Below are 15,576 nucleotides of genomic sequence, written 5' to 3' on the forward strand. Positions count from 1 at the left end.
TATCCTAGCAGTTAATTTTCCTAAATCTCACTCAAATCCTTCCTGCTACAAGGCTGCCGCCCTCTCCTCTCACCCTGATGGATGCGGGATACAGCTGAACATCCTTTAGGTTAAGGCAGAATATGAATTTTAGCTTGAGTCATTTATTTTACAGCATGACACACGCTTATCTTAGAGCGATTTTCCAGTAGAAACACGATCAGGCCACATTTATTTATTTAATCGAAGTATTTCTGTTTCTTTTACAGAAGGTTTCCCCCTGCCACCACACTGGCTTTGTGACACAGGAATTCAGATGCTCAGCAGGTTTTTTTTCCCCTCTTTTTTTTTTTTTAAGGAAGTGGCTATTCGTTTAGGTAGATATTTAAAGAAACCCTGAACAAATATTTGATGTGCTGTGTTAGCACGAGAAGGGGGAGCCCTTTGTAAGCACAGTAAATGCAGGTGAACTGTTTTATGTGAGTGAAAGCAAACTGAGGATAGAGGGGCTGCTAACAAAGGTAAATCCTGGCTGTGCAAACACGACGAGAGGGATACGGCTCTTCACAACTGGGAAAGACACTTATCAAACACACAGCTGCAATAATTCAGCGTGTGACATATTTAAGCATCAGAGAAAAGAGTACAAAGAGCAGCAGAGTAACAGAACAAGCAGAGATACAGGATGGATTGGGAACCACAGCAGGGGCTTCCCCACCCAAAGAGAATCCAGTACATATTCTGATTGACACTAAATATTAATTTGACCCATATCCGATAAATACAGCCTTCCTCTTCCAGGTAGGAAAATGTTAAGAGTTTTCCTCTGGCATAATATTATCACAGTAAAAGCAATTCTTTCCAGCCATTCCAATAGATCTGCGTGGGACCGCATCCATCCGGAGGCGGCTTGAGGCGGGGGCCAAATCTACCAATGTTGCAATCAGGCATTTTCTGGTTATCCATCCCTTTTTGAAATCAATCACTGGGATATGAGTTTGTTATTCATAATACTGACCGTTCCATTACTTTCTAGCCCTCTTCTAAAATCTGCTCACAATGCCAACCATATCTGTGCTTGGGGTTCAGCTTTGAGTGGATCAACTCTGTTAGAGATAGTGTAAAAAAAAAGTCATAGAATCATAGAGTTGTTAAGGTTGGATCATCCAGCCCATTCGAGGTGCAGCTTCACCAGGGCCAAGAGCAAGTCCTTGCTCTTTAATTCTACTCAACCTCCACAAGACAGAAAGCTCACACTCAAAACTTTCCTCAGCTCTGAAGCATTTCTGAACTTTCAAAGAAAAAAAATCCATTAGGTCCTTTTCTCATTATTTATGTACATAAGCTCCTAACGCTTTAAAACCTTGGCTGGCATGGCAAACGGAACAGAGAAAATACACCAAGGAAACCTAGGGTTTGGGTATTTCCAGCCCAGTTAGAGTGAGGAATTAGAAGAAAACTTAAAAAAAAAAAAAAAAAAAAGTAATGTGCTGGATTTTCATCGACTTTTTCCAGAGCAAAGGGGTTCTGATGAATTTCAGGGATGCATCCAAACTTCGGAGCAAGTTTCCAAACTAAACATGACTGCAAACTCTGACATTCATCCATGGCTTGTTTGCCAACCTTCCTATCACACAGCAAAAAAGAGCCATTTCAGATCATCTCAGAATAATCTGCTTTCATGGTCATGGTCATTTCACTAGCCTCCATCTGAGGAACACTTTTAAGTCACAAGAACACAAACATTCATATAGCAAATAGCTCAAGCCTTGGTGTAGGTTCAGAAATAACACAGACATCTACCAGGATTGAATAATAAACCCTGTTTTTCCGAATTCATTACTCAGAAAAAAATCTTGTTATCTGGATAGTAATAATTAAAATGTCTACTTCTTAATATAATGTCTTCTTTTCTTGGACTTCAATAATATTAACAAGCACAGTTCATTGCACAGCTGTGTGAACAGGAGTAAAGTGCTTTGTCTAAAACCATCCCAGAGTCAGGACGCGGATGGGGTTTTGCTGGATGGCACTGCTCTAGGCACCTTGGAAAAATTAGTATGGACTTAGAGTCAAATGCTTCCACACACCAGGGATGCCCGGTTTCCACCAGGGGCAGCACGGATGAGGTTTGCTTAGCAGGAGCTGGGATGCTGCCTGCAGGAAGCCCGATACAGCGAGAACAAATAAGCATATGGGGAACATCAGAACAGGGATGGAAGATGGGATACCATTCAAATTAGAAGTTTTTATTGGCACGAGGACCAGCAAATATAAACTGCCAGGAATAAATTTACGTTGGAACTTAGAAGAGATGTTCTAGTCATCAGAAGACAAAAAGTCTGAAAGAAACTATCTTAAGGTGGGGGGCACAAGCTACTCAATAAATATGGCACAGCCTTACTGCGTGTGATCACAGGGAACTGGACACAACAGCCCAAGAGGATTGCTCCAGACCCCTGTTCCCAGCAGGAATTAAGGTGAAAAAGAAACACGCACCCACGCTGAGCACATGAGCTAACAGAAAAGGAATTGTGTCAGAATAAGGACCATTCCAATTCAAGACAGGCTGAAGCAGAGCCGAGCGTCTCAGACGGTTGACAGTGTTTTTCTTAGTGTACAGATTTACGTGGCAACCTGGACCTCCTCATAGCTGAACTCTCCTCATAAGTTTTTGAGAATTCGCCTTTTTTAAGGTTCCAGTGACAAAGAAAATTATTAATCTCCATTTCAAGGAAGCGTTAGCTGGGTAAGAGACTGCGGGAATTGGCCAGTCGAGCCCAGCAGGGAGCCCCAGGCGATCACTGGGCATCACTGCAGAGCAAGGAAGAAAGCTAACCAGGTATTGAAGGAAGTGAAGGAATAAAGGAACTGCACAGCTTCAGGAGTGGACACTGCACGGCTGCACATACGCAAAGCAGAATGGGTGATGCCTGCCTAGGATCTTGGATGTGTTGCAATTTCCTCAACTGCTGCTTTATCTCCTCCCTGGGAATGACCAAGTCAGCCCTGCGAGCTCCCATCTCTCTGAAATCGCATGCAGGGGATTTTGGACTCTGAATTTGGCAAGTCCTCGCTGGTTTAAATACTACAGAAATGCTCCCTGGTATTGTACATATCAACTAGAGCCAAGACTAGAGTTGATTGTACGCTTCCCAACACAGAATTGCTTTGTTGAAAAGTTACAATTCGATTAAATCCGAGTATTTGCAGGCATTAAAATTTATCAGAAGTTAAAGGAAATAATCTGAAAGTTTAACTCAATCAGGTTTAAGTGAAGTGTTTTTGCTCAACTCAAAATGAAATAAAGTTTTGAAAACTCATGATGTTTTGAAAAAGATTTCCATAAATTGAATGAGGAAAAAAAAATTTAGGACAGTCATTAAAAGCCAAAATTTCCTCATTACCCTGAGATAAGGCTGGTTTCCCATTGCAGGTTTTAGCACACAGCACTCATGTGCAGCTAGTCCGTCTGATACAAAGAGCAAAGGGAATGAACTCAATTCGGCCTCAACGTCCTGACATCTCCATGGGTGAAGATAGAAGGCACTACTGAACATCACTCAGTAGCTGACTCCTAGTAATTATTTTTCTCTCAAAACTGCCCGATGAAAAATGAATTTGGGCTTATTTTCAGAGCACGTATTTTATAATCTCATAAAACCCTCATCTAATCTAAACCCCCATCTAACTGACATCATCAAAATATACGGCGCTCCCGGAACGTGCGTGGGACAACAGCCCTATCTTTACTGCTTTGTAAACCCTTGATATATTTCTAGAGCAAAATATGAATAATAAAAAAAGAACGGAAGCATTTTTTGGTTTTCCTATGATATATATATTTAATTATAGGTCACTGGCATCCAGTCCTCTGCTTTTTGGCTTTGCTTTTTTTAAAGCAGCACCGTAGGTGCTAGCAGCCAACCTCAAGTCGCTCCCCCTGCTATGCACACACACACTCCCCTCCTTTTCTTCCCTCCCCAATTACTGTCCAGGTTTTCCTTTTTAGCCAGCGAGCTCTAATCACCCTCCTACCTGATATATATTCTCTTTAATAGCTGCACAATGTGATTAAGCGAATACTGCACGCACCTCGGGATCACAGATTGTATTAATAGAACCATCTGGCTCCTTTAAGGTATGTAATGTATACGATAAATCCCGATTCCAAATTTCACCCTAGAACAGAAACCTGTCCCGCCCGGTGCAATCCATCCTCCCATACTGATGTATAAGCCCAGGATTGTGTAAATAACTGGTGGCAACCCACAGGCGTGCGCTTGCAGCTTGCTCCATGGCCACAGCATCGGTTACAGCCTCCTCCCAGCCCATCCCACACGCGGTTCCGAACCCAGACCGCATCCCAAGAACACTCCTGGCACGCTCGCCCTCCGCATCCGAGAAGGAATCGCAGAGCAGAGCGAAGGGGGGGGTTACCTTCCAAAGTGAACACACAGCTCTGAAATCCCAGAGGCTATCATTCCAAAATTTGTGATGTTTTGTCTACTCTGGTGATTTAAGGTTTGTCAGAAAATGTCAGAAAGGCCACGAGGCCAAGGGCTTCCTGATGGCTGAGGATTTTCTTTCACATGACCTTCCTGAAGTTGATTTTGGGCTCCAGACAGTGCTGCCTTCAGCTCTGACAGGGGCCGGCTGGCAGCAGATTCATGGGGATCTCTGGGGCATTCTGGCATTTTTAAACTGAGGAGAGGCTGTAATGCCTCCTAATCATCCGGAATATTATTTCACCAGTAATCGTCTTACAGGCGGGGCATAAATGCCAGCCTTTCAGTTTGCAGTTCAGTTCATTAGCAGGGGGGAAAAAAAGAGTATGTGCTCAAAGGAATGCAAACAATTAAAACCATATCTGGATTCAAATGAATAAATGCATATGTAGGGTATTTTTAATGACACATATGGCATTAGATGTGTTTTTTCAACAAGGACTCATTAATTCTAGATACATTTAGAGATAAGCAGGGTTGTGAGAAAAGTGTTAAAGCTGTTACTGTGGGGTTGTTTTCACAAACAGAGCAAAGGGACCTCACTCACAAGGATAGGTGGGTTTCACACGAGTTTGGAATCTCTCAGCTATAAAAAAGTTTATAAATTCTAAATCTGCAGACTTCTTTAGCATAACCACTCATCCCAAACGTCTCAAAAAGCCTCCTTTACACACACTGTTCTGCAGAGCCGCTGGCTTTGGAGACAGCCGTTCTCTAGGTGAGCTCGTCAGCCACCCAGGCAGGTAAATAACACGAGGCTGAAAGGTTTCTGACCACACCACGACCACGCATCGACAGGACACAGAGTGTTCTGAACTAAAAAAGAAACAGCATGAACAACTTGACCAGCCAGCTAATGGATTACCGGCTCCTGCCCTGAGGAGAGGAGGTCGCCCTGATGCTGAAATATGACTCTGACACTCCGTATAAATCACTAGTGGAGCGGGCTTGGCTTTTCCCCCCTCGAGCAGAGCCGTGGTCAGGCACAGGGGTTAAACACGACAGCGACTTGGACTTGGCTCTGCTGCTCACACTTCCCATTCCCAGATCACCGGCTCGAGCCGCCGGGAGCGGGTTGGTTTGTTCTGCCAGGGGAACAGCCGCCTGCCTTCTCCCTTCCAAAAAAGTGTAGCTGCTTGGGTTACTAACTTGAGGACACCATAAAGAGTGCGTGTTTATGGTTGAGACGCGTTCTACGGAGAAAAGGTGACCTCTCGTAACTGTCTGTGCCTGAAGTTAAGCGGACACTGTTATCTGAGGAGATATTGTTCACCAGAGACGCATGTCACTAGGAACAAGGCGCATAAATAGCTCTGCAATGCCTTTCGGACGCTTCCCTCTCAGCTACTGCAATTCACCCATTCAAGAAAATAAGATGGTGTGGTGTAGATTAGGGCTGAAAGAACAAATCAGCATCACTGCACTTTGCTTTACGCTGGTGGCTTCAGTGATTTAACCATGAACCCGCTTAGTGTGGAAGGGAGGAAAAGAACCAACTTAATTTAACAAAAAGGTCTTATTTCACATCGTATGAGGTTTTGCACTAACTTGCCAACACGGTAGATCGCCATCACTACCCTAAAAACCTGGAAAAACCTGCTGGAAATAGAGACCTGGGCTGAGGCAACACCACTCGCATCTTGTTGTGATGCTGTAGTTGACTTGAATGCAATGGGAATGGGGAGAGAGCAGGCTTATCCACTGCTAGTCATCTTAACTTGGTCTGATTTATGGGTTCAGCCCCCCCGAGACCTCTTTATGGAATCATTTGTCACATACACACACACACTACATGATCAAGCTCAAACAGATAGATCACAGAAATTAAACGTACAATGTTATTCCTGCAAAATAATTTAAGCATCACTTTCCTCGCCGACTTTTCTGCACCAGCCTTACACCTCTTTTTTACTTTACATGCTTCATTTCAGCAAAATCAAGGATGCAAACTTCTTAGAAGTACTTAGTTTCCATGGAAACCTAAGCTGACCGCAACATTATTGTTCTCAAGAGGGAACTGACTTTACTATATGTTCATTCACTGAATTAATGGACTCCTGGTTCTTTTATTAGCAGCTCTCTAACAATGGAAAGAGAGAAATGTTATAAGAAAGACTCTCAGACAACTGTCCACCCTTTTGTCCAAGGCTTATTGGAATGACGCAAGGCTATTCAAGAAAAGATTATAAAAATCAACTCAAAGTTGCCCCTGTTTGTGGCAGCTAAACACTCCTTTATTTCATAAAGATACAACCTATAAAACAAGCAAATTAAGGCTCTTTCTGAAATAGTTACTGTAAGGCGGGCATCATCCTGAAACCAGACGTTAGTGGTGGGAACGGTGCTGCTGCACAGGGTTTGGTGAAGCCTCAAGAACCTCGGGTCTCAATAGGCCGGCAGGAACATGCTCTCCTTTTTTAAGCACAAAAAAGCAGGTGATACTTAAAAAATAATTCCATCTGATTAATAATATGAATTCTCAATAAGCATGAAGACTGAAACCCACTAAAACCAGGGGTTGGTTCTTCAATTTGGTGAACTGAAAGAAGAAGAAACCTCACCAAATGCAGATTTTAAATCTTTACCGATAGTTTCAGAACGCTTTTTATTAGAGGTCGATAATAAATAATCACTAATCTCTATGAAATGCTGAAATGCAAATGTGTTTTGTGCGAAGCGCTGTGTATCCAGGCCCTTTAAACCCTGAAGTTCAACTCTCTGCTGTACAATTTTCTGGCAGGCTGTGCTCAGCCCCAGGGTGTATGGCCCGGCCAGTAATTGCTCCACAAAAGACAGTTAACAGTTCCCTTGCTCTTCCCTAACTACCTTCCTGACTGCTTATTGAAGTCTGATTTCTGACTCCTCTGGGTCATCATTCATCAGTCCTACAGGTCCCTCTGGGAGAGACCGGCCAGACCTTTCCATATCCCTTGTTGCCAGAGGCCATTTCTGACGGCCCATGATATAGAAAATGTCTTCACAGCGATCCGGTGGGACAAACTATGGTTATAATACCCAAATAATCATTTGGCAAATTATCATAATTATCAATCAATCATCTCGTGTGAACAATGTGGATCTGAAGTATCAGATGGTTCCTCTGACCTGTAGCATTTTGTGTATAATAATAAACCTGGGGAGATTTATGACTCCATCCCGCTTCTGTCTGCAGGAACCAAACACTGGTTGGTTTTTACTTTTGTTTCGGGAATAAAAGCTTTCCACGCTGAGATTCCTTGTTTACTCTTGATGCTTTCTAAGAGGCCACTCTCACCCTTTCTAACAGTAACTGGATTTTTTAAAGATCGATGTAATTTGGGAGCAGAGAATGAATTGTGCTGAACATACTCGTTTATAGTGTCATCAGCCCTGCATTAACAGCTTCTACTCTTTCACAACATGTGAAGTCAGACGAAGTAGGGGAAAAATTGGGTTTTGTCTTCACTTGTTGTCGTCGTCGTATTTTGTACAATACCAGATTGAATCCAACTCTTTTGAAGCCGATAGCATCTCCCGCTCCCTGTGCAACACATTCTCGTTAATGGATAAATTCAAGCTCTCGAGAAAGTCAAAGAATAAATTTAAAGCCTTTTGCCAAATGCCTATCCTCTTGGATTTTGATAAGACGGCCATTGAGCTTTAATAATGTCTTCTATCCTTTTTCAGCTGGCCCTTAACATGTCTCTTTATTTGTCCCTAAAGCCTCTTCAGTGATGCCTTTTTATTACAAGTCTCTCAGCTTGCTCTCAGGGGAGACAGGGTCGACAAGAGTGATAGATAGATAACTCTATAGATTATCTCCCACAGATGTTTTCTCTCCAGTAGCCCCTCAGGCCATTCCCTCTAAGTAAACAGAAACTAAATAGAGAGTCTACTGAAGGGAGAAGTCCCTGAGGTCTCTTGTCACCGCAGCCAGAAAAACAGCCCCTCCGGAGGAGGCTGGGAGCTGGGTACACCGAGCCTCCTCCGCTGGGACCCTCACGCCATCAGCCAAAGTGACTTTTAGAGGAGAGAGAAACATGCCGAGCATTGCTCCTTGGGAAAGAAGGTGTCTTGTAACGGACACCGGCCGCGCTTCCTGCCGGAGGAAGGCTCCATCTTTCATCTCATTAATTCAAAATGACAATGAAGATAATGGTAACGAGCCATTTTTTAAAGGCAGTGGAGAAGCTTGGAAAATTCGGAGTGATAGAACATGTGAGCTGCTCTCTAAGCAAAATAAACAGAGCGCAGGAAGATGGCTTGGAAAGAAAGACGTTTGGGAATAGGGGACAACATACCCACAGGGATAACTTACACATTTGGGCACATCTCTGAATGTCGGCCAACTGCTGAAAAAGCCCCTCTCCTATTTTAGCAATATTTCACAATTGATTATTTACAATTAAACAACCAGGCTGAGGTAGTGACATGTATTTATGCGACTTAAACTCTCTGCAAGCAAATGAGATGATGCTTCCTGTGCATCATCTATCCCTCTCACTGCTATCACGCTTCCCTCCCCTACTCTATTTTTTTACTGCTTTTACAGGTTTTCCCTGCATTCTAGAGATATTTTTCTCTTTCAAGTCCTTGCTGCTGCCCAGTTCCAAGCCTGTGATAGAGCAGGCATCAGACAAGGCACTGAAAATGATGGTTCCCCTGTTCGGCTCCGACTTCTCCCCTCCCGTTGACATCAGCCCACCCACTACAGGTACATTTGTCTGCAGTCACCTTCTTGCCACCAACTTATCTCCGAAGAACCAGGAATAAATTGAAGTCAAACCTCAACCGTTGTGTCTTTAGGGGTGTGACAAGTGAATGATTTGGAGAGGCTGGAAAAGGAAATCTTCCCCCACGAGGGTTTGGTACCACTGGAGCAAAATGCTCGAGGGCTACTTACAAACAATTTTAAGATACTACAAAAAGGGAACAGAATAATTTTTCATTCTTTATTTTTCATTTTCTCCCGGCTGAAAGGCTGTCTAGCAGTAGTCTTTTCACAAGCCATAAAGTTTAGACTTGAACTCTTTACCTTACTGCATTGACCTTTCTTACCCTAGCTGTAAAACCCTACTGCCCATCCTTCAATAAATTTATCACCTCATAAACTCCTGCGAGTGCTTCTCTACAATGCATTTAGAAGACAGAAGTGGAAGGCCAGTCCTTCCCCCCTTGTCAAATATCATAATTGTCCAGTTTTATCCCTGCCATACAGGAAAATACTTCAGGACATAGCATTTTTCAAAGACCTGTAGTTTTTGCAACATTCTCCTTTGAAATTAATTACGTTTAAACACAAAACCATCACTGAACATACAGAGCTGCCAGTCTAACATTGCCATCTACCCTTCTTTCATACAAAACCTGCTCTCTTTAGGGTAATGTGGATTCTGCAAGGTGGGGACAGAGAATTTATTTATGATATTGTAATTAAAGACTGAGAAAGAAATAGCCGAGCAGTCCTGAGCCACGGAGACTTGACTCCATCCCTGTGATAAGTGCATTGCGATAATACGAACCTGCCACCTCATCACCATGCCTGCTGGGACAAAAGGATCCCACAGAGGCAGAGACAAACGCCAAGTGAGTTATGGAGATGAGCAAGGTAAAAAGTTCAGCGGTATTGCGACAGGTCCTCCGCAAGGTCATGGCGTGGTCAAAGGAGAGTTCGTGCCAGTAGCCCGGCTTTCTAAAACCAAAGCTTCTTTTTCACCCCGTGGTAAGAACGGAATGGCCCATAGCGGATATACGTCTAAATATCTTTTTCCAAACCAACTCTGGAGCCCAACAAGGATTATATTTCACTTTGTTTGGCAGAGAGAAACAAGTGTTTCCTTTTAGATTTTAGTGTTAAGGAACAGGATTGAAGCTTGCCTAAAAGAACGAATAAAAATGGCAGTTGTTGCAAGTTCCAATTTAAAATATTTTCCACTCTCAAAAAGTCATATTTCATGAAGAGGGCTGTGAATACCCGTTAGAAGGCAATCGCATATGAAAAGAATTACAGCAAGCTCATTATTTCGGCAAGGACGCACTGGCTCTGGACACCCAGAGAGGTTCTAATCAAGTACAACTCGTGACACTTGACTTCAGTGAAGCCGTTAACCAAAAGATAGCCCTGGAAGGAAAGCCATTGCCACGCTACCGAGAATAACCCCAACCCAAAGAGCAGCCGGACTACCGAAATATGCAGCGCGGAGGCAGCCGCACAGCTACTATGAGAGATTTATACAGCTGGGCTCTATTTGGAACACGTTTCTCTCTGGTCAGTATTATAGTTTAAGCATCTCAATGTGATGAAAAGCACCAGTAATACATCATGAGAGTTAAATTTTATCCTTTTATATCTCTATTCCCTTTCCCTTGGACTCCACGTAAGCCACATTTACACAGTAAAGAGACCTCTAAAAATTTAACAGTTTTAACAAAGGACCAACATTTTCTTTTACTGGAAAAGAGGTAAATGAGGTTTTTCAATTTGGACTGGTAGCTGTTTGTGTTGTAGCTGAATCAAGGAATACTTCAAGCTATTATTTTCTTTTTCATAAATACTGGAATCACAAAAAGGCAGAAAAACACGCCAGCAGAGCCACAATACTTAATCCAAAAAAGCAACAGCAAATATTGGAAAACTTTTACGATGCTATTGCAATACACACCTCTGGTCAGAAGAAAGAAGAGAAAAAAGCGTCTAGGCGTATTTCAAAGCCAGACAGTAAAACAACTTGGATAAGATCGATCCGTATCCTACCTTTTTGATGTTGCCCTCTTGGGAGGTCACCTCGGGATCAGTCAGAATTTGCTACAAAAAAACAAAATAGGAAAAAAAATTAAGTTGAATTGCAACTAAGAATGTTATAAAACAATAAAAATGACAGCAATGATGATTACATTTAAAAGCCAAAAGTCTCAACTGACACAGATGATTTGGAAGTTGGATGGAAGGCTGATACTGAGCTACTATTACATTCTCCCCCACATTTTAAGGTTTTCTGTAGCATCTATAGAGAACTTTAGATTTGGCTGATGGGAACACGTGTTTCCTTTCCAAATGGCAGGTAATGTAGCCTACGAGCACCAAGACAATGGGGACTGGTGGGCTCCCCCTCTGGAGCAGGTGACCACAGCCTGCAGCCCGGCCGAAGCTGAGGAACGGTGGTGGGATCAAGCCAACAACAGCCACACTCCCAGCATCCTCCCGCAAGCAGGAGGCACCTTTCATCCCACAAACACAAATGCTCTTGCCTCCTGCAGCCAATGGTCAGCACAGCAATAGCTGTATCCCAACAGCAGGGACTGACCGTGGGATGCTTTGATGCCCCGGTACTCCCAGCAGCTGTGCAGGAAGCCCTTTAATTCCTCCTCCGACAGAGGTGTGGTGATCCAAGTCTGCAAAACATGCAGTGTTCTACCTCAGATTAGATCTAGGTCAGCAGGCATTCAGAGAGGTCAAGTACCTAAACTTCATATCGCACGGGATAGCCCCATCAGGATAAACAGACTCTACAAGAACTTGGTCGTGCAGCTGGACTCCAAGCATTTAAGTGGCTTCGCTGACCTCCGAGGTTAAAGAAAGGCTCGAGTGCCAGGGTGGGGTCAAGGTACTCGGGTCTTCCAGACCCCTTTTGGCTACCAAAGGAGAGTGGAAAAAATCTCCAATGAGCCAAGACCAAAACACAAGGAAGCCCAAAGCAGAATGAGAGGGGTTGTACGTTAAGTAAGGTTCCTTCGTAGAAAAAAAAGAAAGGTCCAAGGAGGCTCCACTGCATTTCAGCAGCTGAGGACTTGGCACAAAGCCCTTGGACCCCTTTGCCCAAGTGACATCGACCAACTGACACATTTCTAAATGTTGGCAAAGATCTGCCAAGCTCAGCTGCAATAACAACGCGTCACGTTTTAAACAGCCAGAACCCTAAACCATTCTGTATTTTACAACAGCTCTAATAGATACTGAAACTGTGGTTTAGAAAGTAGCTGAGAGCAAACAGCACCAAGAGGTGAATACCAGAGCAATAAAACCTGTGTGTTCCTTCCGTGTGCACACACACACACGCTGAAATCTCACCCTGAATTACTGAAAGGTAAATATCTATCGTGCACAGCCAGAAGCCGAGCTCCCAACGGCACCCACAGCTCCCAGCGCATTCCCTGGGGAGCAGCCACCCTCAAACACCTTTGGAGAATGAGGCTGTGAAACTTTCAGAGCCATAATGTAAATACACCTACACAAAACGAGTTAAAAGTCTTCACGCAACGCCACTGCTTCCAAATGAAGACACTTAACTGTAATTATTATATGCAAAACATCTTTAAGTACAATTGGTTAAGTATGTGCGTTCGGAGTGCATAATCCGCCCGTTCGACATGGCCATAAACGTCAAGGGGAAAAAAAAAATCAAAATGAAGTGCAAATTGGGCTGTGGTGTAGTCCTGTATAAACAGGCTTAAGAGTCAGGGATTCCTGAGTCTGAATCTAAATGCCAACACAAGCTTCCTTTTGTTGGTTTGGACAGACCCACGCTCAAGGGGCAAGTTCTCTTCCTCAAATCCTATTTATTTTTTTTTCCCTTCAATTCATAGTGGATCCCAAATTTCAAAATTTGTAGAGAACAGAATTTCTGTTAGAAGTATTTCATACATATCCAAGAATGGTGCTTCTACAGAACATCACCTGTGGCTGAGTTTCTACCCGTCATTCAGAATATTTCAAAACAGCTGAGTTTTGTTTCCTTCTGTTACAGAATTCCTAGGAAAAGAAACTCCGATTTCATGAAGAATTTTAGTTTTCATAGAATCATAGAAGGGTTTGAGTTGAAAGGGACCATGAAGTGGTCCAGTCCAACCTCCCTGCAGTGAGAGCAAGGACATCTTCAACCAGACCAAGTTGCTCAGAGACCCATCTAACCTGGTCCTAAATTTGATGGAATCATCTCCACACTCAAACTATTAGCACATTTATATATTGCTCAAGGTATTTTAGCAGTAGCGGGAGACCAGGAACTCTTTTTTAGATGGCATTTTCCATCCTTCCTTTACACTGGACTTCCAAAAAAATAAATAAATATGATAATGGGGAAAAACGAACAGCATGGGGCTAAGTTCTGCTACATACGTCCTGCATTGACCTGGACACAGCCTGTAACCTGAGCATCTCTGAATCTCCTATTTGCCAATGTCAGTGGAAGAGGTTGATGGTTTGATGCTGAACTGGTGTCAGTATTTGGTGGGGTGCGGTGTGTGTTTTGTGCAGGGGCAGAGGCCAGAACCCCAAACCTCCTGTGGCCAAACCACAGAGCCTCCAGGAACCCTCCCTTGCTGTGGAGGAAAAATCAGAACTCTTCTGAGTTCCCAGGTTGGAACGGAAAGGGTCTGACAGTGCCTTTCCGGGCGGATTGAAGTTCAGAGCAGAGAGACTGAAGTGGAGCAAGGACTGTCCGGTGCGATGCCTCGCGGCAGCCAAAGGAGAACTGGATGGCTGCAGCACTGCGTTGTACACAGTGCCTCCTAATTAAAGGAGAAAAAGGGAAAGTGAGTACCAGATGCGATGTTTATTAATAAGAATAACAAAAGATACTTTGAAAATCTACTCATTGGGTAATTTTAGCTCGGGCTGGACTTCATCTTACGCAAGGGCTGTAAGACTAAATATAGCGCTGACACGGGCAGTGGGCTGCGCTTTCGCAGTTAACACAGATGTTCTTAAATGTACTCAAAATTTACACCATATGCTTTTTCTATCAACCGAGATGTTGATTTTAGTCAAAAGAAAGACAACATGTCAGCAGCAGCCAGGTGGGGGACCTGGTGTCGGCGGCTCTGGTTGAAGGAGTATCTCTGCCGGCTGGTGAGGAATTCCACCGCCCTGAGTTTCCTGGATCCAGGGAACTGGTGGCAGCAGAATCCTGACTTCATTACGTGAGTTAGGGACGTGCTATAATTTTTGCACGGCCTCCTGACTGTATACTAAACATGTCAAGGAACACCATGTGATTCTTCTTGAAAAACAGTTTACAAGCTGGCATCCTCCAGCTGCAGTTAACCCTAATTTGATTACATTACCAAGACGGATCACAATGAGCTTATGTAAATAGTAACGTTATCCATTCATCCCGCGAGCTCAGATAAACTGTCATTTCAAAAAAAAACCCCAAACCTACAACTTCAATAGGGCCTGGCTTGATGCACTCAGCAAACTCCAGCGGCAAAGATGATGACAGACTGGAACCTGCCCCCTGGATCCCTGCATACCTCGTATTTCCACATCTGCTCCAAGCTGGAAACAGAAGGGAATGCCCAATAATAATAGCTGTATCCTGGGCTGCATCGAAAGAAGCGAGGCCGGCAGGGCAAGGGAGGTGATTCTGCTGTGGGTTCATGGGACAGAAGAACGCAATGAGCAGAGTCTTAGAGAACGCATATAAAATACGCATAAACCTGGTTGCGGAGTGCCAGGCTTGCCTCGCGTTTCTTTACTGTCATCTGGTTTTACACTGGGAAGCTGTCCATCCCTGCTCAAACTGCTAAAGAATCAGCCTATTCACGTTCTTCAGCCTCCTCTGCAGCTTGGGGCGAGGAGCATGAGCAGCTTTTGAAAGCTGCGACCAGCATGACACGGGCTCGCCCTGGTGATGACTGTAAGCACACTGCGAAACCGCATTCAGGAGCTGGAACGGTCCTTGAAATCGCAGCAGCGAGCAGCCCTACAATGGGGGAGTCACGGAGGTGATGTTCTTTCTTTCAGAGGAAAGCCGGAGGCAGAAGGAACTCACAGAAAACCATTTCAGCACTTAATTTCTACCATTAGCCATAATTTTAAAACACAGGGATTTTATAGCACTTTCTGGCCAACAATTTACCAAAATTTTACATTTTCTATAATAAGTAAATTTGTGAAGCCCTATTAACTTGAGGAAATTTTCAATATCCTGCCTTGGGAATTTGAAACGAGTGTGCCTGGAATGAAGAGGGAAGGGAGGAAAGCTCTTGTCTGAGAGGAAGAATTTCCTTTCCTGGCTGGTGAGTGAAGGAGGATGAACAGCACGGCTCTGACTGGCAAGAAACAAGCCAAGGGCTGAAAAGAGTATAAAGAATAAACCAAGCATTCAGC

At 43.7% G+C, this 15,576-nt stretch overlaps 1 protein-coding gene across 6 annotated transcripts in view; it reads right to left on the reverse strand.

Moving 5' to 3' along the window:
* PRDM16 (PR/SET domain 16) overlaps positions 1-15,576 on the reverse strand; it is a 291,081-nt gene that overhangs the window by 122,676 nt on the left and 152,829 nt on the right. For all 6 annotated transcript variants that reach the window (XM_069874602.1, XM_069874600.1, XM_069874604.1 and 3 more), the window contains one exon: positions 11,221-11,271. In XM_069874602.1, the coding sequence (XP_069730703.1) occupies positions 11,221-11,271 (51 nt within the window). The remainder of the gene's footprint in view (positions 1-11,220; positions 11,272-15,576) is intronic.

Source organism: Phaenicophaeus curvirostris, chromosome 22 (assembly GCF_032191515.1).
Source record: "Phaenicophaeus curvirostris isolate KB17595 chromosome 22, BPBGC_Pcur_1.0, whole genome shotgun sequence".
Classification (NCBI taxonomy): Eukaryota; Metazoa; Chordata; class Aves; order Cuculiformes; family Cuculidae; genus Phaenicophaeus; species Phaenicophaeus curvirostris.